Source organism: Mauremys mutica, chromosome 13 (assembly GCF_020497125.1).
Source record: "Mauremys mutica isolate MM-2020 ecotype Southern chromosome 13, ASM2049712v1, whole genome shotgun sequence".
NCBI lineage: Eukaryota > Metazoa > Chordata > Testudines > Geoemydidae > Mauremys > Mauremys mutica.
In genome coordinates this window covers 4,468,275-4,489,387 of record NC_059084.1, presented here as the reverse complement: position 1 = coordinate 4,489,387, position 21,113 = coordinate 4,468,275, and the positions used below count along the sequence as shown (strand labels likewise).

The window sequence follows — 21,113 nt, the reverse complement described above, 5'->3', positions numbered from 1 at the left end:
TGCAGGCCTGGTGTCCTCTACCGCTAGCATTTTGCAGGCGGATCACTCTGGCATTTGCAGGCTTGCTAGTGCACGCTATGGGCCTTTGCAAGCTCTTTTTATATTTAAACCCACCACAGGGCTTTGTGTGGCCAGCAGCATCAATCTCCCTGCTCTGCACCCCGTGACCTCCAACCCACCCTGTCAGTTTCCTTTCCTTGAACGGTCGTTAAATTTCCTTCCCTGTAACACCCCCCCCCAAAAAAAACTACAACTCCCATGATGCAAAGGGCTCCGACCCTTCCGGCCAGTTGTAGTCCACCCATGGGTTCCTCGCCTTTGGGGGCAGCGCCTTCGCTCCCGCCTGTGAACTACAACTCCCATGAAGCCCCGGGGCGCAGAGCGCGTCCCTCCCCAGCCCCTCTCCCAACAGCTGATGGAGAAGCGCGATGGCTGCAGCCGCTGGTGATGGTGGGGGAGAGGCAGGGCATGAGGAGAGAGGCGCGCCGGGAGATGGCAGGTAACAGGGCGCACCGGGGAGCCAGGGGCTGCCCCTGGCGGCTCTTTGGGGTGCAGGAGGTGGGTGTTTCTGTGGCTTGTTTGTTTCGGGGGCGGTTGCCAGGGCAAGGGTGGTAGCACTGGGGTCCACAGGCAAGGCAGGACAGGCTCCCCTGAGCTCTCCAAGGGGGTGGCTTCAAGATGCATCCACTTTGCCCCTGCAGTTTGCAGTGGTGGGGACTTGCTGAGGAGCCCTGGAGCCCCAGTGGATCTGTCTCTTCTCCATAAGCATTAACCATCTCCCTGGCACTCCCAAGGGGCAGGATTTCCACTAGGGTGCTTGTCCAAACTTTCCCTTCCTTCTCTGTCTTGCAAGGTGCTGTGCCCCTGATAGGCACCCTCCTCCCCAGAGCTGGCTGCATTCCAGTGGGGCAGTATGGAGTAGGGTGACCAGATGTCCCGATTTTATAGGGACAGTCCTGATTTTTGGGGTCTTTTTCTTAGATAGACTCCTATTTCCCCCCCACCCCGTCCCGATTTTTCCCACTTGCTGTCTGGTCACCCTGGTATGGCGAGCATTTGGAAAGTGCACTGGAATACTTCGGGGTGAAAAGTGTTTGTGTTTCCACGGCCCTGTACTGGTCTGCATCAGACCTGCTCAGCTGCCTGGGTGTCATAGGCCCTATGTTGCTAGCAGAGATTCTTCTTAGACTCAGATATTGCGGCTAGTACAGGAGCTCTGAGTTCAAACCCAGCTGTCTGCATGAAGCTCCAAATGACCATGATGGGCCCAGTGATAACGGTGGAGTCCTCGGCGGGCTCCATGTTTTGCACTGTAGTCACCCTTCAGAACTGTACAGTTTTACATTGTAATGATAGTATGATATGCCCTGCACTCGTTAGGGAATAGTGTGGTACCCTTCATTACTTGCAAATCTCAACTGTAAATATTTAGGGGTGACCAGTGTAAGCATCACAGACTGCTCTTGCAAGGGTTATAAAATCTGCAGTTTGTTCTTCTGGGGTGAAATTCTGGCCCTCCTGAAGTCAATGGCAAAATGGCCATTGACTTCAGAGAGGTCAGGATTTCACCTGATGTTTATAAACACAACTGGAACCTTTCTGCACTTGTGAAATCTTTATCTGTTGCTATCTTTAAAACTGTGAAAACGATCTCTGGGTTGAACTCTTTCGGTGAGGAAAGATTCTAAGTGGGCGTTAGTTTCACACACCTCAACCTTAGCAAAGGGTTCTAGTCTGCATGCACAAAACCAAGGAATTAGTCACTTTCTTTCTTGTTGCTTTGTAAAATGGTCAACAGATTAAACTGCAGTGAGGATTAGCTTTCTGGAAAATATTAAGGTTTAGCTGTTTGCAAATCTGTGCGCACACCTCTTCCAAATATCATGCACTGCAAAAAGTGTCTTAAAATTTGCCATCTTGGAAAAGACATATGTATATTTTTTTCTCTACTCACATAACGGAAAAATGGGTGGATGGATAGTCCTTACATTTTCTTTATTTTAAAACAACAACAACAACAACAAAAACTTTGGCCTGAGACCATGCATGGAATATACCAGCTCTAGAGGTGAAATGTTCAGAACTCTATGATGAGTGTCTGCAAAGGGTATTGATAATAAATACTGCAAAGTAACGGTTACTACAATGCAGTGCACCTGTGACAGCACAGTCTAGTGGTTGGAGCAAATCCCTGGGAGTCCAGAATTCCCATGCGTTCTGCTTCAAATTAGTCAGACACATGATGTGTGACTGTGGGCAAGTCACTAAGGTCAAACCTTTCAAACTTGGGTGCTTAGGTTTTTCAGAGACGCTGAACGCACTGATTTCCAGTTGAGTCAGTGACAAACAGACCACTTACTTGGGGGGAAAGAGAGACTCAGGCACCTGCGTTTGAAAATGCTGCCCTTAACCTTTTGGTGCCTCAGTTTCATCAACTGTAAAGTGGGGCCTGTGCACACAATGAGTTTACCAGGGCAAGGAAGTGCATTACTGAGTAATAGCTAGAGAAGCGGATGAGTAGCTGGGTTGTATAACAGTGGCTGTTTTAACCAAGTGGCAGGGTATCAGCTACACTGACCTCATGGTTTCCTGTGTCCAAGCTGTCAGAAATGTAAAAATGAACAGATCATAAACCGGTGAGAACAGCGCATTATTTGTAAACTCCATTTAGCTTTGATAATCAAAGTTATTAACAGAGGATGAAAAAGTGTGTGTAATTCCACGGGGCCTGGTTCTCCTCTGTTATATTGATGTAGGGGAATAATCATTCCATCTCACTCCAGTGTTAATGTAGTGTATGTTTGTGGAGGGTCAGGCCCATGATTTTTAAGTGGATGGGGCCCCTTTAAATGATTTGCCTTATGTAAACACTCCTTTCTGTCCAGGCTTGAGCTCTCTTCTCAGCTAGCTGTAGTGACTCTGCATTTTTTCCCCGTGGGCATGAATTTTGCATTCAAGTTGCTTAATCATTGTGGAATGGTGTTGCCATAGAAGGAAGTGGTGGTAGTGTTAATCTCTGTTGCAGTATTTAAATATTTGGACATTTACCACTAGGGGGTGCTACTGCCATCAAACTTGTCCATAGCTGCAGATTAAGGTGCTGCTGCTGGTTATATCCTAGAGTGGAAACTTTTTAACTCTTTGGACTCTTTTCATCCTGTGCAGCTGGTGATCTGGACTGGCTGTGCCAGTGGCTCTGCCAGTGTCAGGAGATGGGTCCTGCCTCTCACCAGGGGAATGGGACCATATTCTTGGTGCAGGTTAGCACTGCATCATGCACCAAGCCACAGTTATGCGTCTCTCTCTGGTTGTCGTGGTGGTGGGAGGGTGCAGAATGCTACTTCCAAACTGCTCCCTCCTGCTCCTGGGCTGAAGCTGCTGATCTGATGAGCTGGCGGGGGCAGGGGGAAGGACCACTGCTCCCTTTCTGTTGTTAGGGAGGCTCAGCAACGGAAGAGGCACATCTACCCTCCCTGTCCATCCTGCACACACAGCTGCCAGGGCCCAGCTTTTTGCTAGGCTCGGCCGAGTGCTTCAGTTCTTGGTCCCCCTCATGAGAACAAGATCTGACCAGCACATCAGCATGCCCTGCGCCAGTCCTGTGTTCCCCTGGAGGAGCCGGTTCCCCTGGCCTATTGAACATGCTGGAGTCGGGTGGGAATAGCTTTCAAAACCGAGCTGAGAATGCCCCAGAAATACCCAAGCTCAAATCAAGCTCAGCGCAGCCCAGCGTTAAATGATAAATGATGGGGGGGAAACAGCCTCTGTCCCTGAGCTGTGCACACTGCACTGAGCAGGGCAGAACTGGTGAGCTCAGGCCTTGTCTGTCTCAAATAAATTATTTACTTTTGTCAGTTGTACTGGCTGGTGTAAGCCCTGCTTTCTGTTAGCCTCATGCATCCTTATTAGGAGTTTGCAACAGTGTAACTACGACAACGTGGTTACACTGGTGCACGTTTCTCTAAGGTAGGGAAGGCTGATGGGCACCAAGCAGCTGCATGAGAGGAGTTCGGGGGACTTACATGCTTCCTTTAGACGCTTTAATTGTTTGCTGATGTCTCTCCTCTGCACGCACCCAGGAGCAGAGGCCCCTGAGTGCAGAGACGAAGATGGGTGTCCCCCTCTAAGGATGAGACGCCCTTCAGGCATTGGCCCTGGGAGCGCCAGCGGCCAGACTGTTACGCTGCAGCTGATGGGGCTGTCACGGAGAGAGCTGGGTGTGACAAGCAGGATCAAAGGTGGTTCCTTCCTTATTGTTAACGCAGCCCAGGAGTCTGAGCGGGCAGCAGGGCGGCTGGCGGTTAGTCTCCGCGCCCTTCTCTCGCTGGCATTTCACCGGTTCTTTCTCAAGTGGCCTTTACTAGTTAACACTGCGTGAAAGGAAGGCCTGGAGCAGCACTTCCCTACGGCGGGAGGGCCTCCCAGGCAGCGAGCCCATCGTGGTCAGATAGCCTCTAGCTCAGGGGCAAGGCAACAGAGACTGACGTGAGGGCCAGCCGATCGGCTGGTGTAAATCAGCCTCGCTCCACCAAGGTCAGTGGAGCTGTGTCGATTTGCACCAGCCGAGGATCTGGCCCTGACAAGTGCATAAGGACCCCAAGTGGCTCGGAGTCATGTACAGTCGGGGGGGCTGTCCTTCAGATCCCGAATCTCTCTCTGCCCCACCCCCTTGCGGAGTGGGAGAGTCACCACGCTGTCATGGAGGGTCAGCAGAAGAAATAAATGAGGCAGTGTTCATACAGTGTTCTGCTCAGCCAGCAGCTACATTCATAGCAGGGCCCACTATAACGGATTCACGCACACGGGCCCTGATCCTGGAGTCGGATCTATGTGGGTGGACCCCTGCTGGGGTCGTGCATGGACACGAAGGCCCACGTGGATCCACTTGTAAGATTGGGGTCACAGCCACTAAAACAGGAGGAGCCCTGGTTAATTTCAGCTTTGTCCTAAAAACTAAAGGAAAAATAAATGATCAGCATTTTCCTAAATTCTGCATGAACGTAAGGCAAATTGGGAAGATGTGACACTAGTTTTTATATTTAGTGCATGTCCTATTATGACAATATCGGGGCCATTTTAATAATCAGTGTACAACCCCAGACACAGGCCATCCCCCAGTCTGACGAACATCCTTCATCTGCATTTCACCTACACCCACCCAAGGGCCGTCGGGGGTCTCAGTCGTAGAACTAATAGAATATAGAAATGATGATCCGTCTCTTACACTCTGTGCTCCCATCAGCCTAACCAGCTGAAAAGGGAAGTTCACAAGCATCTGAAAGATATGGGTGCTAGGGATTGTTTAAAGAGGGTCAAGGAGCAAGGGGGCGAAATTAACAAGAGGACCTGTTTCAAGAACTCTTTTAAATCTACCTTCTTTGATTTTCACAACTAACCCGTTGCCAAATCTGGATGAATCAACTGGAGGAAACGTAGGTGCGTCTGACGCAGGTTGCTGGCTCTGATGATTGTATTGTGTTGCTATCTTTAGGGGAGGGAGGGATTCAAAGTCCCAGGTCTTAGACCTCATTCTCACTTGATTTACATGAGAATCTCAGCTTGCGTTTCTTTTTAAAAGTACCTTTCTAGCCCTCCTGGGCCACGTCTACACTAGAAGCACTTTGTCAGTCCAGGACTATCAGTATGCGATGCAAGCAAAGCTCTCCCAGTGTGAATGCAGCTATAAGGCTTGGGCTGGACAGTGCTGTTGATCACTCCTTTCAGACTCTTCTTCTTGACTGTCAGCGAGCTCTTCGGAAGGCAATCTGTGGTACCAGAAAGTGCAGTCCTTAGATGTGATTTGCTGCTCTCCTGTTGTGTGCTGCCACTGAGCCTTTGTTCAGAGTCCGAGACGCTTTGCAAAGATGGAAAATCTTGTTGTTGGCATACATTGAAAACAGCCACAACAGAGAATGAAGAAAGGCGATTTTGTCCGACTCTTACTAGATTAGGAGCTAGATTAGCCTGTGGAGTAGATTCAGTCAGGAGAATGGGTGACAGCCCCGTCAGTTGGACACTGAAACAAAGACCGGAAAAAGGCTCTCTGATGTTCGCTGTAAAGAACAATGAAGTATTGGTCGGGAGGGCTCCAGCTTCTGATGTCTTTTTCTTTAATGGGAAAGAATAGAAATTGCTGGGGAAAGATTTTATTTTTAAACTTCTGAAAGGGCTTTACAGACACGGGGGAGTTTAAAAAAAAATTACAGAGCAGAAAAGTTCGCTGTGTTCCTTTGAAGTTCACCCACTCTGCCGTGCGATCAGCATCATTATTTGGGGGGCCGGCTCAGTATAATGGCTCGAGGTAGGGACGGATTGTCAGCTTTCCCTTTGAATTCCCTTCCCTGTGGCCGTGTGTCGCAGTTCTACTGTTTATTTCAAGCAGGGGTTTGGGGCAGTTTCTTTTTGTCTGTTTCTTTACACGTCCTCATTGGTCCAAGCGTTAGTGATTTGATAACACGTTTCGGGGTAACATTCTCTTCTGTTAATCTAGCTGTTGTGCGTTGGTGCTAACGTTATGTGTGCCCCATACTAGACTAGGATCCAGTGCCCCGAAATCCCATTCACCCACTCACGTGCGCCGTCCTGTTTATTTCAGAGTTGGGCCTTTGTCTCCAGAGGCCAGCGCAACAGGCTGCTGAGTGTTTAAATATCAGAGACGGTTGGAGTTCGGCTTTCAGACCCCGCAGCTTATGTTGACCGGTTGGGGTTCCTGAAAATCAGACCCCTGAAGTGTCGTACCTGCCTCAGCAAAAGAAACCCGCCCAGAGACGTGCGCTAACGGCCTTTAAAGGTCACTCACAAAAGTTGTCTGTATTGCACCGGTGCCTGAAGGGCCCCAAACAGGATCGAGACCCCATTGTGCTGGACAGGGCTGCTGTGTTCTTAAAGCCCATGTTCCTGACACACTTGCAGCAAATGCTCAGTACCTGTCCCCTCAGGTGTACGGAATAGCCCCTCTGCTCCTGGGCCTTCTTTTGGCCTGCCCTTCCCCCTCTCCAAACACACCTCTCACCCGCCTTTTTCCCCACAGCCCAGCGGCTCCATTTTTCAAAGCCCTTAGGTCAAAAGTCCAACACAGAATTCCTACGGAGGGCTGGCTGGAGGCAGCTGACACGGGTGCAGAACAAAGGAAAAACTTCATTGGAAATTCTGTCCCGGGGAGCTGGGCCCCTCTGTCCAGGGGAGCAAAGCAGGACCCCAGTTCTGATCAGTGTGGGTTGTTGGGCGGCAGGGGAAGCCTATTTAATATTCGTAATCTGAATCGTAGTCACTGCCCACGTAAGGAGTGAAAGTCTCCAATTTTTATGGGGTTTTTACCCCAAACTTGTCATCTTTTCTCTTTATTCAAGTAACGTCCCTTTTGCGTCAGTGACACGTCAGCCTCATGCACACCGGTGACCTCGGAGCATGGCCCGGTTGTGTGACTCACAGCCTGGCAGGCTCTCATGTGCCCAGGGAAGGTGTATACAGCTGGGTTTTAATCAGCCCGTGTGCTGCACCAGACACCTGCTGCTAAGTGGCTGAACACTTCTATATCACAGAATACCAGGGTTAGAAGGGACCTCAGGAGGTATCTAGTCCAACCCCCTGCTCAAAGCAGGACCAATCCCCAACTAAATCATCCCAGCCAGGGCTTCATCAAGCCGGGCCTTAAAAACCTCTAAGGATGGAGATTCCACCACCTCCCTAGGTAACCCAGTCCAGTGCTTTACCACCCTCCGAGTGAAAGGGTTTTTCCTAATATCCAGCCTAAACCTCCCCCACTGTAACTTGAGACCATTGCTCCTTGTTCTGTCATCTGCCACCACTGAGTACAGCCTAGATCCATCCTCTTTGGAACCCCCCTTCAGGTAGTTGAAAGCAGCTATCAGATCCCCCCTCATTCTTCTCTTTGCAGACTAAATAATCCCAGTTCCCTCAGCCTCTCCTCATAAGTCATGTGCTCCAGCCCCCTAATCATTTTTGTTGCCCTCCGCTGAACTCTTTCCAATTTGTCCACATCCTTCTTGTAGTGTGGGGTCCAAAACTGGACACAGTACTCCAGATGAGGCCTCACCAGTGCCAAATAGAGGGGAATGATCACGTCCCTTGATCGGCTGGCAGTGCTCCTACTTGTACAGCCCAAAATGCCGTTAGCCTTCTTGGCAACAAGGGCACACTGTCGACTCGTATCCAGCTTCTCATCCACCATAACCCCTAGGTCCTTTTCTGCAGAACTGCTGCCTAGCCATTCGGTCCCTAGTCTGTAGCAGTGCATGAGATTCTTCTGTCCTAAGTGCAGGACTCTGCACTTGTCCTTGTTGAACCTCATCAGATTTCTTTTGGCCCAATCCTCTAATTTGTCTAGGTCCCTCTGTATCCTATCCCTACCCTCCAGCATATCTACCACTCCTCCCAGTTTAGTGTCATCTGCAAACTTGCTGAGGGTTCAATCCACACCATCCTCCAGATCATTAATGAAGATATTGAACAAAATCAGCCCCAGGACCGACCTTTGGGGCACTCCACTCAGTACCGGCTGCCAAGTAGACATGGAGCCATTGATCACTACCGATTAAGCCTGACGATCTAGCCAGCTTTCTATCCACCTTATAGTCCATCCAGCCCAGACTTCTTTAACTTGCTGGCAAGAATACTGCAGGCGACTGTATCAAAAGCTTGGCTAAAGTCAAGGAACACATCCACTGCTTTCCCCTCATCCACAGAGCCAGTTATCTCCTCATAGAAGGCAATTAGGTTAGTCAGGCATGACTTGCCCTTGGTGAATCCATGCTGACTGTTCCTGATCACTTTCCTCTCCTCTAAATGCTTCAGAATTGATTCCTTGAGGACCTGCTCCATGATTTTTCCAGGGACTGAGGTGAGGCTGACTGGTCTGTAGTTCCCCGGGTCCTCCTCCTTCCCTTTTTTAAAGATGGGCACTACAGTAGCCTTTTTCCAATCATCCGGGACCTCCCCCGATCACCATGAGTTTTCAGAAATAATGGCCAATGGCTCTGCAATCACATCTGCCAACTCCTTTAGCACCTTCGGATGCAGCGCATCTGGCCCCATGGACTTGTGCTCGTCCAGCTTTTCTAAATAGTCCTGAACCACTTCTTTGTCCACAGAGGATTGGTCACCTCCTCCCCATGCTGTGCTGCCCAGTGCAGCAGTCTGGGAGCTGACCTGATGCTCCTAGTCCTCCACCCCTTACCAGCTCTGCTGTACCAGCCCATCTGTGGTCCTTTGCCTAGAATCCTGCCCCCTTGACCCTTCCCCTCGCTCCCTGCGTTCAGTTTGCCAAGTCCCCTCTTCCTGTACTCCGCCGCTCGGTCATGCCTAGCTGCCCGTGGGCACCTGCTGGCAGTCAGGTATTTCCCCAGGCCCAGCCACGTGGCGCCCTGCCAAGGTCCCTGCCTTTCCCCATGTGCAGCTGCGTCCCGTGTTGTTCTCTCTGCTGGGAGGACGTGTTAAGCTGGGAGAGGAGCAGCGGGTGGAAAATTGCTGCCGAAGTGGCAGGGCTGGCGGAAAGCACCTGGCAGCAGGACGGCTGAGAGTGCAGAATGCAGCGTCCTTGTGCATGGGGTGAGGGGGTGTCTTGTTTGCGTGGTTACTCCTGGCTGGGGGTGTTGAGTTTCACAGACTTGTTTATGCTGGGGCTGGAAGTAGCTCAGGGGATATCAGGAGAGCTCCCCAGCTGCAGATCCACCTCCAGCAACCCGCTCGGTCGCGAGCTCTTCAGAACTTCCCTGCTCAGAGTGAATTTGAATTTGTAGCCAAAAGCCAGGAGGCTGGGGGCTCCTGGCTCCGCCCCCCTGCAGAGCTGGGGTCTGGCCCAGGAATGCCAGGACAGTATTAATACCCCGGCTCGGCTTCTGCCGATGGGCTGCTTAGGACAGAGAGAGTCTCACTGGCTCTTGTTTGGGTATTAGGCTAATATCTGCTACATCCCTAGGGGGAGACTATGGGATGGGCCTGCTAATCTGCTCGCTCTGATCCGTTCCGAAGGACTCTGGCTCCCCCCCAGCCGCAGCTCCCTTTATCCCGACACTGCTACAATTGCTTGGATGGGGGAGTCGGTGAGACAGGCCCGTCACTTACCCCAGCAGTGGGGCATCCTCGCTGCTCCCGCCAGCGAGCCCGGACTCTGAATGTCAGCAGCAGGTGAGCGAGCCCTGTCGGGGTGGGGGGGGGAGAGGAGGTGCTGCTGACTTTTTTTTTTTAACAAAGTCCGTGCTATTAATATCAGGTAATGAACATAATCTCTAGGATAAGCGATCCTCTTTCTAGACGCGTTGGCCGCTCCAGGACTCTGCTGCTGGCTCTTTCTCTCCTCCTTCTGTCTTCCTTGCCCAGCCCTTCACTAACACCCCAGAACCCTAGGATTGCAAAGCAAACCATGCTGGGTGTCTGAAACCCTTCCTCCAGCCCCACAGGCTCTCTGGGGGTAGGGAATAGCCCCGGATGCTGGTGTCATTTCTCCAGAGTGCTTCATTCACATGGCAGCCCTGTTACAATGCTAGTGCCGTGCAGGTGGCCATGTGACAGGCCAGCCAAAAAACAAGCACGCGCGCACACACACACACTTACTTTCCCTCTCTCTCTCTAAACTCCTGAAACTCGTCCCCCCTTTGGCCCCCACTAGACCTTGATTCTGCTGCAGCTGGGCGGAATGAGCAGCCCCCCAATGTATGCGGGTGTCGGGATATCTGGCTGCTGGGCCCTTGGGGCTGAAGGCAGGTGAGTGTCGTAGTTTGCTGCTTGTTGTTTTTTTAAATCCCTGTTTGCCTGCAAATGAATTCTTAGCGCCTCCGGACCGGAAAGCCCCGTGGCTGTTTGTCAGAGGGCTGCGACATTGGAGACAGCAGCTTCGCCCAGGACACAGGATGGAACCTGGGCAAAACAGCTCCTCTTGCTGTAGGGTTTGGGGGGGTGGTGGTGGTGGTTGGGGGCGGGGGAAGGAATAGCTGGGAAGAGAGTCAGGCTCAATGGTTAGGGTTAGCATATTGTACACAGGGGTGGGATCCCCTTTAACTCACTAGCCTTGGATCCTTTCCCTTTCCTGGCTGTTAGGGGGAAGGAGGAACTGTGATTTGTTTTTCAGGGTTGGGAGTGTTTGGGAAGTGTGTGAACTCTTTTTCCTACTGAAAATGAAATCTGCTGCCTTTGTGTGTGGGGGGGTGTCTTCTCTTTGGCTTCTCAACCTGTCTGATCCTGTCCATGATGCCAGCTGGTCCTAAAGCCAATAGATGGCAGTTTGGCGCACAGAATGCATTGGGATGGAAGGCACTAAACTTTAAAAGGGGGGCGGCCCCAGGACTGCCTGAGACTAGGGGCAAAGTCTGAACTAAAATTGGAAGCATCCGTCTCCTCTCCCCCCTGTATGATGGGCACATTGAGTGACAAAGAACAGCTACCTTAGTTTGTGCCAATATTAATCTGCACAACTAGTTCCCATTTTGCAGCAGAGAGACTGGGGCTAACACATCAATCACCAACAGGAGTGCAGTCAGTTTACTTTCCAGGATTAACGGACAGCTCTCTGGGACACTGGGGAACGAATTCACTGGTGTTTCACACTGGGAAAGGAACCGGAATTATCTCTGGGGTTTGCTCCCCCCTCTCCCGGTCAGGGCAAGTGGGATTAGGTGGGCAGGATTTAATCTGGAGTCCTGTGTGGAGGAAAGATTGTGGCTGAGAATCAGGAGGAATCTGCAGAGACAGGAGAGAATTTTGTGAGGTTGGGAGTGTTGTGATGAGTGTCCAGGGCTGTGTAGCCAGAGCGTGTCTCTGTCCTTCATCTGGTCAGGTTTAATGTTAAAAGCTGAAATAATACTTCCCTGGCTTATCCAGAAGCCCCGTGTCTCTGAGTGGGAGGGGATGAGGCAAAGGGCAGCAAGGAAGGAGAGGAACCTTCTCTGTCTACCTAGCAGCGAATAATAATTTCACACTATTAACACCCAGCTCTTCTCATCACAGATCTCAAAGTGTTTGATGGGGGAAGGCAGGGGGTGTCAGTATCATTCTTCCCATTTTACAGATGGGAACCATGAGGCACGGAGAGAGGAAGTGACTTGTCCAAGGTCTCCCAGCAGGAATAGAACGTTGTTGGTCTCCTGAGTCCCAGTCCAGTGCATGAGCCACTAGGCAACGCTACGCCGTACCCAGATACATTTGGGAGGCGCCCAGCCTTCCTCGCATTAAACTCTCGTAGGGTTTTTGGGCTGAAATGACACTTCGTTTTTAACTGGAAATTCATTCTCCCCGTCCCACCCAATACAACATACCAACATACAAACGTGCTCCCGCAGAGGCGGCATGTCCCACCAGGCTGTACCTTAGGAAGCAGCTGAGGAAGAGGAGCGGTTACTTGTCCCTGGTGTGTCTCCACTCCCCTCCTTTGGGAATAGCAATGAGAAGGCCCAAGCTGGGGAGCCACTGAAGCGGGGGGGGGGGGGTATCCCTGATGTATCAGAGCCCTTCTTTGAGGTCTAAGCTGAAGACCAACAGGGGAGACAGTAAAAGGATCGTTCCTAGTCTCTTCCATTCTCCTGACTATTATGCTTCAGATATAGACTGAAGTTCTGGCTTTGTTGAAGCCACTGGCAAAAGTCCCATTGACATGGGTGGAGCCAGGATTCCACCCCCTGGTGCTTTTGAAATGTTATGCCGAAGCCTGAGTCCTGCTGGTTTTCAACAAGACTTCGGCTCCGAGGTCACTTAGTTACTTTTCGGAACGTTACCCATAGAACCGTGGGCACATCACCGTGGGGAGAAATCTATGACCAAGACTGATCCCCTTCGTGTCGAGGAGGCGGCATTAACGCTAGGCTTTCATTGTCGTTGGTGAGCCAAACGGGCTTCACTTTGTGCCTGTTTCAGGATCTGCGAGTCGGTGATCGGTTCTGGGGAGGATTACCTTGTCTTAGTGGCGGAGCAGGACCCTGTTGGGCCAGGTGCGGTACCCAGACAACGGGAGATGGCTTTAGAACTGAATGATGCTATAGTGCCCTGAAGGCTTTGAAATGCTTTCTGATGACCTGCCACACCCCACAAAGCACCTGGAGCAATGCTAGAGTGCTCCCCTGAAACCCCCGGAGCGGGCAGTCCTTTCATATGGCCTCCTCGTTGTAATTCCAGCTTCCAGCAATGTAAGCCAAGCAAGCGATCGTTCTGAATCAAATTATTTTAACTCTCTCCAGAAACCTCAAGGCCCAATTTCTTCTTCTTCTTAATACAAAATTTTCTTTTTACAAATACCTATCCATGTGGCCTTGGGCCATTAACCCAGAGCTGACTGTAGCCCCCTTGCCTAAGGGGCAGGATTGTGTGTGCTAAATGCCCATGCTTGAGGCTGTTTCATGTTGCAGCCAACAGAGATCAGGGCCCCACTTAGATTATTTGCTCTTTGAGGCAAGGAACCATCATTTGTTCTGTTTGTACAGCACCTAGCACGCTGGGCTCCTGTTCTGTGACTAGTGTCCTAGACACTACTGCAAGACGAAACATTATAATTCTGGGTGAATGCCATACACACGTGGTGAGACTGTCCCTTCTGCAAACCCCTTACGATCTAAGCAGGCAAGATTGCATTATAAGTAAAGCTACGTTTTAGTCATGGGTATTTTTAGTAAAAGTCATGGACAGGTCACGGGCAGTAAACAAATATTCACAGCCCGTGACCTGTCCGTGACTTTTACTATGTATCCCTAACTAAAATGTGGGCCAAGGGGCTGCGGGTGCTCTGGGGGGAGCCCCCTGCTGGTGGGAGGGAAGGGTTGGTGGGACTTGCAGGCTCCCTACCCAGCTCCGTGTCTCTGCTCCTAGGGGGAGGGACAGCCAGGGGGGCTCCGCGCACTGCTCCCGCCACAAGCACCAGCTCCGCAGGCGCAGTTCCCATTGGCCGGGAACCACAGCCAATGGGAGCGGCGGGGGTGGAGCATGCGGGCAGCGCATGGAGCCCCCCTGGCCCCTCTGCCTAGGAGCTGCAGAGACATGCCGGTGGGAGCCAGGGACTGCCCCCGCCAGGTAAGCGGCCCCCCCTCCCCTACACCCCTGCCCCAGCCCTGAGGCTCCTCCTACACCCAAACTGCTACTGCTAGCCCAGGGGCTGCCCAGGGCATTCCCTGAGCCAGCACCAGGCATTGCAGAAGTCACGGGAAATCATGGAATCTGTGACAGACACGCAGCCTCAATTATAAGCAGTTGGTCATTGACGACGTGAACTAAAAAAGAGATTGGAGCCAACAAAAAAACCTGTCTAGGAACTATATATGGGAATTGCCATTACATGGGACAAACAGGAGAATTCTGGTGCACTGTCAGAAAATACAGCAACAAAATACAGCAGTAAAAAAAATTGAAGTGCAACATTAGTTTCTGTTTCATGATCTTTGTTGGACTCCAAAACAGCTGAAACAAACAAACCTATGTTCACTTAATACCTGGATTATGGGATTGTGTTAAACTGCAAGACTACTCGGAGGCAAAAATATGTAGCAAATAGCAAATGAACTCTTGGAATAGGATGAAAATTCTCTGCTGGATCCAAGAAGGGTTCTCCCAAGGGGCCCTTCAAGATGATGGTTCTGCTTCTCATGAACGGAAATGTCTAAGTCATCTCTTTCCCTCGCACATTTTTATGCATCCCATGGCAACGGAAGTTAGAAAAGGTCCCAATGGACCTCACTGGTGGAACACCACAGCTGGGTAACCAGTGGGATTGCTGTGTGCGCACGATACTTCACAAGCTCAAGTGCTGTACAAATGTTAATCAGCACAGCATCCTGGAAGGTGGGTCCATGGTGGAGTGTGTTATAGATGGGGAAACGGAGGTTTAGACTTTCAAAAGTGTAGCCTCTAATTCTGGGCATGGCTTGAACCACCTGGGGTCAGATTTTCAGAGGAGCCGAGTATGTGCAACGCCAGTTGAAGTTGGTGAGAGCTGCGGGAAGTCGGCACCTCTGGGAAATCAGCCCGCTGGTGTCTCGTGTTGGACATCCAAAATTAGAGGCCGCCTCTGAAAGTCTGGGCCCACTGGAGCTGACTGAGCCAAAGGCAGAGGCAAAGCAGAACGTGAGAGATCCTGGCTCCTAGCCCTACTTTATACGTGGAGTAGGGTGGCACCTCGAGATTCGAGTCGGGGACGGGATCCACTGTGCTGGGCTCGTGTTGGTTTGAAAGAGTAGGAGCAGTTGTGGCATTAGGAATCTGCGCCAATTGCAGGGGTCCCAAGGCAGCGAAGGACCCCCTAAAAGCCAGATCCAACCAAGCGGGTGTCAGCTGCTCCGTCCTCAGTGCTGCTCAGGCTCAAAATGGTGCCCTCCGTACGGTGTGATCTCGCCCACCTGCGTGTGAGGTCACGGGCAGGGCCCCAGACCTGAGCTATGCAGGAGATCCCCACAGGACGATCACCACCACGGAGGATGAGACAATCCCTGCCCTGCCAAGCTTACTGAACCCCATCCTGCCCAGAGAGCCCTGCCCTGCCCAGTGCCCAGCGAGGTTCCCACTCGTCTCACAATGGTATCGCTGATGCGGCTAGGAAAAGGAGAGTGAGAAGGGCTCTGGTAGACAGGGTCCCTGTGTTCTCCATCGGTAAAACTCGCTCAGACGCGTCAGCGAGCTATCAGAGAGCTGCGTTTGGAATGTAGATGAAACGAACATTTTTTCCTCCCTGGTAAATAACAATTGCATCTTCGTCATCTTTGCTTTTATCGAGCTGGAATGTCTTTGTCTGCGCAGCAGCATCCTTCTCGGGTGTCAGCACCGCTCGGGGAATAGCGGGCGCTGTTAATTGCTGCCGCAGGGCCCCCCGGGGAGAGCAGAACAAAATACCCAGGCTGCCTGGCCGTGCTTTTCCCACTTTCTCTGTGCGGGAAGGAGCCCTTTGAGTTGATACAGTCCAGGGGATGTTCCCTCTCCGCCTCACCCGTTTGTGATCGTGCTGTTTAATTCTCTGTCATGGACGTTGCTGTGTGGTCAGCACCCTGCACCTGGATGCAACTCCACTGAAGTAAAGGAGAGGCAGGGGCTGCCCACATCCTCTGGTTAGATGTGACCTAAATAGAAGAAGCAGAGGAAAGGAAGGACAGCTGTTCTCTGAGGCCCAGAAAGGCTCCGTGAGTCACTCAGGGAATCCGTGATGGAGCTGGGAACTGAACCCGGATTGCTTGATCCCTGGCCCTTTGCCTGAGCCACCAACCCCTCCTCCTGCTAGCTGAGAGACCGAGATTTACACCTCTTCACTGTTTGTTCTGCGTAGCTGCAGCAGGTGCTTTGAACATTTAAACTTTCAGTTGTACTTTTGCTGCGGGTTTTCAGACCAAGCTTTGACCAGGTTTAAAATTGTTATAAGCAGGTTAGGGGAAAAAAAGCTTTTTAAAAAAAAACCCATAAAAACTTACCATTGGGTAACCAAGAAATATAAAAACCCCCAAGCCAGTCGCTTGGTGTTGGACTCAAAGGATCATGCCCTTCATGTTGGATCTGCAGCAGCTACCGTGCCTTGTCCACCAGAACCCGACTGCCACAATGGGGGCTGCAGGGCTCGTGCTGTTACCGTCGGAGGAAGCAGAAGTCGGTAAAGGCGAGATGGTCCCGTTTCTGCTCCAGTCAGTCAGGGGATTGGTGTTTGCTAGGTGGGGAAGAAACCCAAAGGTAGTTGGGGGGGGGGGAAGGGCCATTAAGCCAATAGGAAAGAAACAAACTTGTCACCACCAGCACAAACAGCCCCGTGTGGGCGGCGGGTGCTTGCACGCTGTGGGATTGGTGAAGGCTGAGTGCTTATCTCCTCTGCAGCCGGGCGCGAGTTTCACTGGGAGATGGAGGCTGGCATGTTGTTAAATGCCAGGCCAGGTAGATGATCTCCCTAATCCCTTGGCAGGTTGCCTGCCGCTGAGCCTCTCAAGCAGGGTTTGAAAGGTTACAGCCAGAGCTGGTCAGAGACCAAAAGGGTTTGGAGTGAGTCTGCAGAGGGCCAGGATCTCGTTCAGCCTGCGTGACTGCGCTGCCCCTCCGAACTCACTTGGCTGCAAACACACACCCCAGCCCCTGCTCCCCATCTCGCTTCTTAAAGAGAGTACAGCATAGAAATAGGATGGCACTGAAATCATGCTGCGGGGGGAGCCCCTGGAAATAAGTGGGGGGGTCCTCCAGGACAGTGAACATAGCAAGGGGGGATCCCCAGATTTCCTGTCCTGCGCAGAGTGATTTCCTCTGCCTGCCTTTGTGGCCTGGCGGTTTTCTCCCAGGCTTTGGCCCCTTCAGCAAATCAGCTGGGGTCAGGAAGTGGGGTGGGGGTGAGGCGCTTGATGTCCAAAGCACCTGTCTCCAGTTCCTTCTGTGTCCCACAGAGAGTGCTGGGTGGCCCCGGGGCGGGCTTGTCCCGCAGAGAGCAGCCGGGCGGGTGGCCCCGTGGCGGGCTTGTCCCGCCGAGAGCAGCTGGGCAGGGGCCCCCGGGGCGGGTGTGTCCCGCAGAGAGCAGCTGGGCGGGGGGCCCTGTGGTGGGCTTGTCCCGCCGAGAGCGGCGGGGGGCCCCGGGGCGGGCGTGTCCCGCAGGGAGTGGCCGGGTGGGGGGCCCGGGGCGGGCTTGTCCCGCCGAGAGCAGCCAGGCGGGGGGCCCCGGGGCGGGCTTGTCCCGCGGGGAGCGGTGGGGGGGGGCCCGGGGCGGGCTTGTCCCGCGGGGAGCGGTGGGGGGGGCCGGAGCGGGCTTGCCCCGCGGGGAGCGGTGGGGGGGGCCCGGGGCGGGCTTGCCCCGCGGGGAGCGGCGGGGGGCCTCCGGGGCGGGCTTGTCCCGCGGGGAGCGGTGGGGGGGGCCCGGGGCGGGGTTGTCCCGCGGGGAGCGGTGGGGGGGGCCCGGGGCGGGCTTGCCCCGCGGGGAGCGGTGGGGGGGGCCCCCGGGGCGGGGTTGTCCCGCGGGGAGCGGCTGGGCGGGGGGCCCCGGGGCGGGCGTGTCCCGCGGGGAGCGGTGGGGGGCCCCCGGGGCGGGCGTGCCCCGCAGGGAGCGGTGTTCCAAGACAAAAAGGAAGTGGTGGCCGCACCAGCTCTAGCGTTCAGCCTTCGGTGCCCCTCTTATCTGCTGGTTTCCCCACCTGCCTAGGCCAGAAGGGACCGTTGTGACCATCCGGTCTGACCGCCTGGATAACTCTGGCCATAGGAGGTGCCCCGGATAATTCCTCCTGCGTTGGAGCAGATCTTTTAGAAAAACACCCGATCTTGATCTACAAATGGTTGGTGACGCTGGCCCGTTGGCTCTGCGGCTGGCCTCTGGGATGGGCCCCCAACGAGGGGGGAGCAGTGTCAGGGCCTCCTTGCTCTCCCCAGGCGGGAGGGGGGCCTGTCGGGGGACGGCTGATAGGACCCCTGACCCTTTTGTATGGGCTGGGGTCTCAGGAGCAGCTTGGATCCTAGGTAGGAGCCAGGGGAATAGCGCTCTGCAGGAGCGAGCCCGTGGCCCTCTCTTGCTGCTGGCCCCACGCCAGCTCGGGTCTTTCTCCACTGGGCCCCAGGAGACGGGGGCAGGCGGGGCTAAGCCTGCTTCCCTGCCCGGGCAGCGCCTGCTGGTGCCGTCGTTATCCCCTCACGTGTGCTTGAGACGGAGGAAAGCTCCCCCCCCCCCACCCCCGAGCCTCGCGAGGAGCAGGGAGGCCAGAGTCGGCAGGAGCTGAGATAAATAATCTGTTCCATCCCGGGCACGTTGGCCTGGCAGCACCGGCTGCAGCTTATCTCCTGGCCGGGGGCCGCCTGGCACCACTCGGAGCCTCTGCCGCGGGGCTGCCAAGCGCGAAAGGACCTGGCCAGGAGGTTGGTCCCCCGCCCTCCTGCTGCAGCAGCACAGGGCACGCGCATGCACCCACCTCTCGCGCTCCCCTGCCCAGGGGCTCGTGTGCTTGTATTACAGCAGCCTGCATCCCCCTCCTGCTGTGAGGCCAGAAGGGCTGGAAATGCACTGGCTGCAGCCAGACAGCCACTGCAAGGCAAATACAACCCTGCTGTCGGGAAGGGCGGTGGGGGAGGCTCCTGTCTGTGCCTGGCTATTTTTGATCCCTTTATATGGGTGATTTTTCTTTATGTCCCCGTGAACCCCTCTGCCTTCTCACGTGGGGACGTGGCTGTGGTGGCTGCTGGCCCGGGGGCTTGCCACGTGGTGGTATGATGTGGATTGTAAGCTCGTTGGGGCAGGGACCGGCTTTTGTTCCACGTGTGTACAGCACCAGGCACTGGAGAGCCCTGAGCCCTGCTTGTGGGACCTCTAGGTTCTACTGCAAGGCAGAGAATAATCATTATTAAATACAGGAACCCTGACTTTCCGCAGCTGCCCTGAAGAGAGAGAGAATCTGAATGAGCTGAGACTCTGGGGGGGCAGTTTGGCTAACGGAGGGGGGGAGGGAGGAGAGTGCTTGAAGAGGTGTGTGTTAAGGGGTGGGAGCGTGTGGCCTCATATAGACGCTCGTGTGTTCTCCGCAGTCGTGTAAACGCGTCTGGGCTGCTTCAGGCCAGGCCCGGCTAAAGAACAGAGACGTTCTTACCCTGGCACGTGGATAACACAGAATTCACTGCTTGCTGAGGGTGCTTTCGAGAGGAGACTGTCTCCATCATGGCACTTCCCAATGCTCTGTGCTTTTGTAGCCTCTTTGCCGGGGAGGATCTCAGACGCTTTCACCAGCAAACTTCCCCCTGGGTGAGGTACTAGCAGCCAAGTTTTTACACATGGGCAAACTGAGGCACGTAATGGTTGAGCAGAGCGACTGGCCAGAGGTCACACAAGAAGCCCGGCAGAGCCAGGAAGAGAGCCCGGGGTCTTGGGCTCCAGGTCCCTCCATCCACTAGGGACTTTCCCTGAACAGCAGCTTGCTGCTGATGGCCCTAGTCAGGGCCAGAACTTGGGGCAACTTCCTGTTACCAAACGGCCTTTCCCAAGCCTGTCAGACCCAGGAGTGCCCTTAGGCAGTGGGTTAATGCAGTGCTTTGGGCACGACCCTCCTCTGGCCTCCACCCTGCGGGGTCTGTTCCAGCCCACTGGCAATGCGAGGAACCACTGCAGAATCCACTGCGGAGATGGCACGATGGCTGGGAGAGGAGGGTTCGTCATTAACCCAGCTGTGTTCCTTTGCCTGGGCGAGTTCAGGAGAATGTGGTTTATTGTTAATCCCTCTGGCCTGTTTTTTTGGGTCAGTGTGTCAGTTTCAGCCCCCCTGCACGGCTCCCGAGGGGATGCCCTCACAGATCGGGGGGCCCCCCGCTATGAATGTTGACCCAGATGACCAAGTTTCTTCTTCTTCCCGTCTCCTAGCACCAGCGGAGCGGACTCCTTAGACAGACTGTACCCTGCGGTGGGTGCCGCGAGGCCGCCCCGGAAACGGACCACCAGCCAGTGCAAATCCGAACCGCCCCTGCTGCGGACGAGCAAAAGGACGATCTACACGGCTGGGCGGCCGCCATGGTACAACGAGCACGGGACGCAGTCCAAAGAGGCCTTTGTCATCGGTAAGGCATCTGCTGGGAGCTTTCCGAGCACAGGCCTGTCGGGCGTTAGCATCCGGAGGGTGGCTTCAGAGGCTCTCTGCTGAGTGCTGGTGCGGGGTGTGTTCCTTCAGGTCATGCCGTCCCTCGCAGCTGCCATAGCAGGGATCTTGGTACGTGCTTGGCATAGGGTCCTTTGCAACAGTGCATCCCTCTGAGATGGCTCCTGCCTCCCTAGCACACTTCGCTGCCACGCCAGAGACTCCAGCTTGGTTCCCAAGCTTGGTGGGGGAGGGGAGAGGGTTGTGCCTCTGATTAGTCTGTTTTAGCAGCTGCTCCGTTAGGGTCCTCATCTTTCTCCGTGGGCAGCTGGAAGCTACAATGCTCTAGGGCAGGGGTAGGCAACCTATGGCACATGTGCCAAAGGCGGCACGCAAGCTGATTTTCAGCGGCACTCACACTGCCCGGGTCCTGGCCACCGGTCCGGGGGACTCTGCATTTTAATTTCATTTTAAATGACGCTTCTTAAACATTTTAAAAACCTTATTTACTTGACATACCACAATAGTTTAGTTAGATATTATAGACTTATAGAAAGAGACCTTCTAAAAATGTTAAAATGCATTACCGTCACGCAAAACCTTAAATTAGAGTGAATAAATGAAGAC

General features: G+C 53.7%; 1 protein-coding gene across 3 annotated transcripts in view; it reads left to right on the top strand.

Moving 5' to 3' along the window:
• The first annotated feature begins 361 nt into the window (after positions 1-361).
• Positions 362-21,113, top strand: part of UCKL1 (uridine-cytidine kinase 1 like 1) — a 42,562-nt gene continuing 21,810 nt past the window's right edge. The window contains exons 1-2 of one of the 3 annotated variants that reach the window (XM_044985261.1): positions 362-499; positions 20,276-20,469. In XM_044985261.1, coding sequence (XP_044841196.1) covers positions 429-499; positions 20,276-20,469 — 265 coding nt within the window. In that variant the 5' untranslated portion in view covers positions 362-428. Of the gene's footprint in view, positions 500-10,639; positions 10,723-19,432; positions 19,669-20,275; positions 20,470-21,113 lie in introns of those variants that run through there. The other 2 variants (XM_044985262.1, XM_044985260.1) reach the window with 2 other exon arrangements.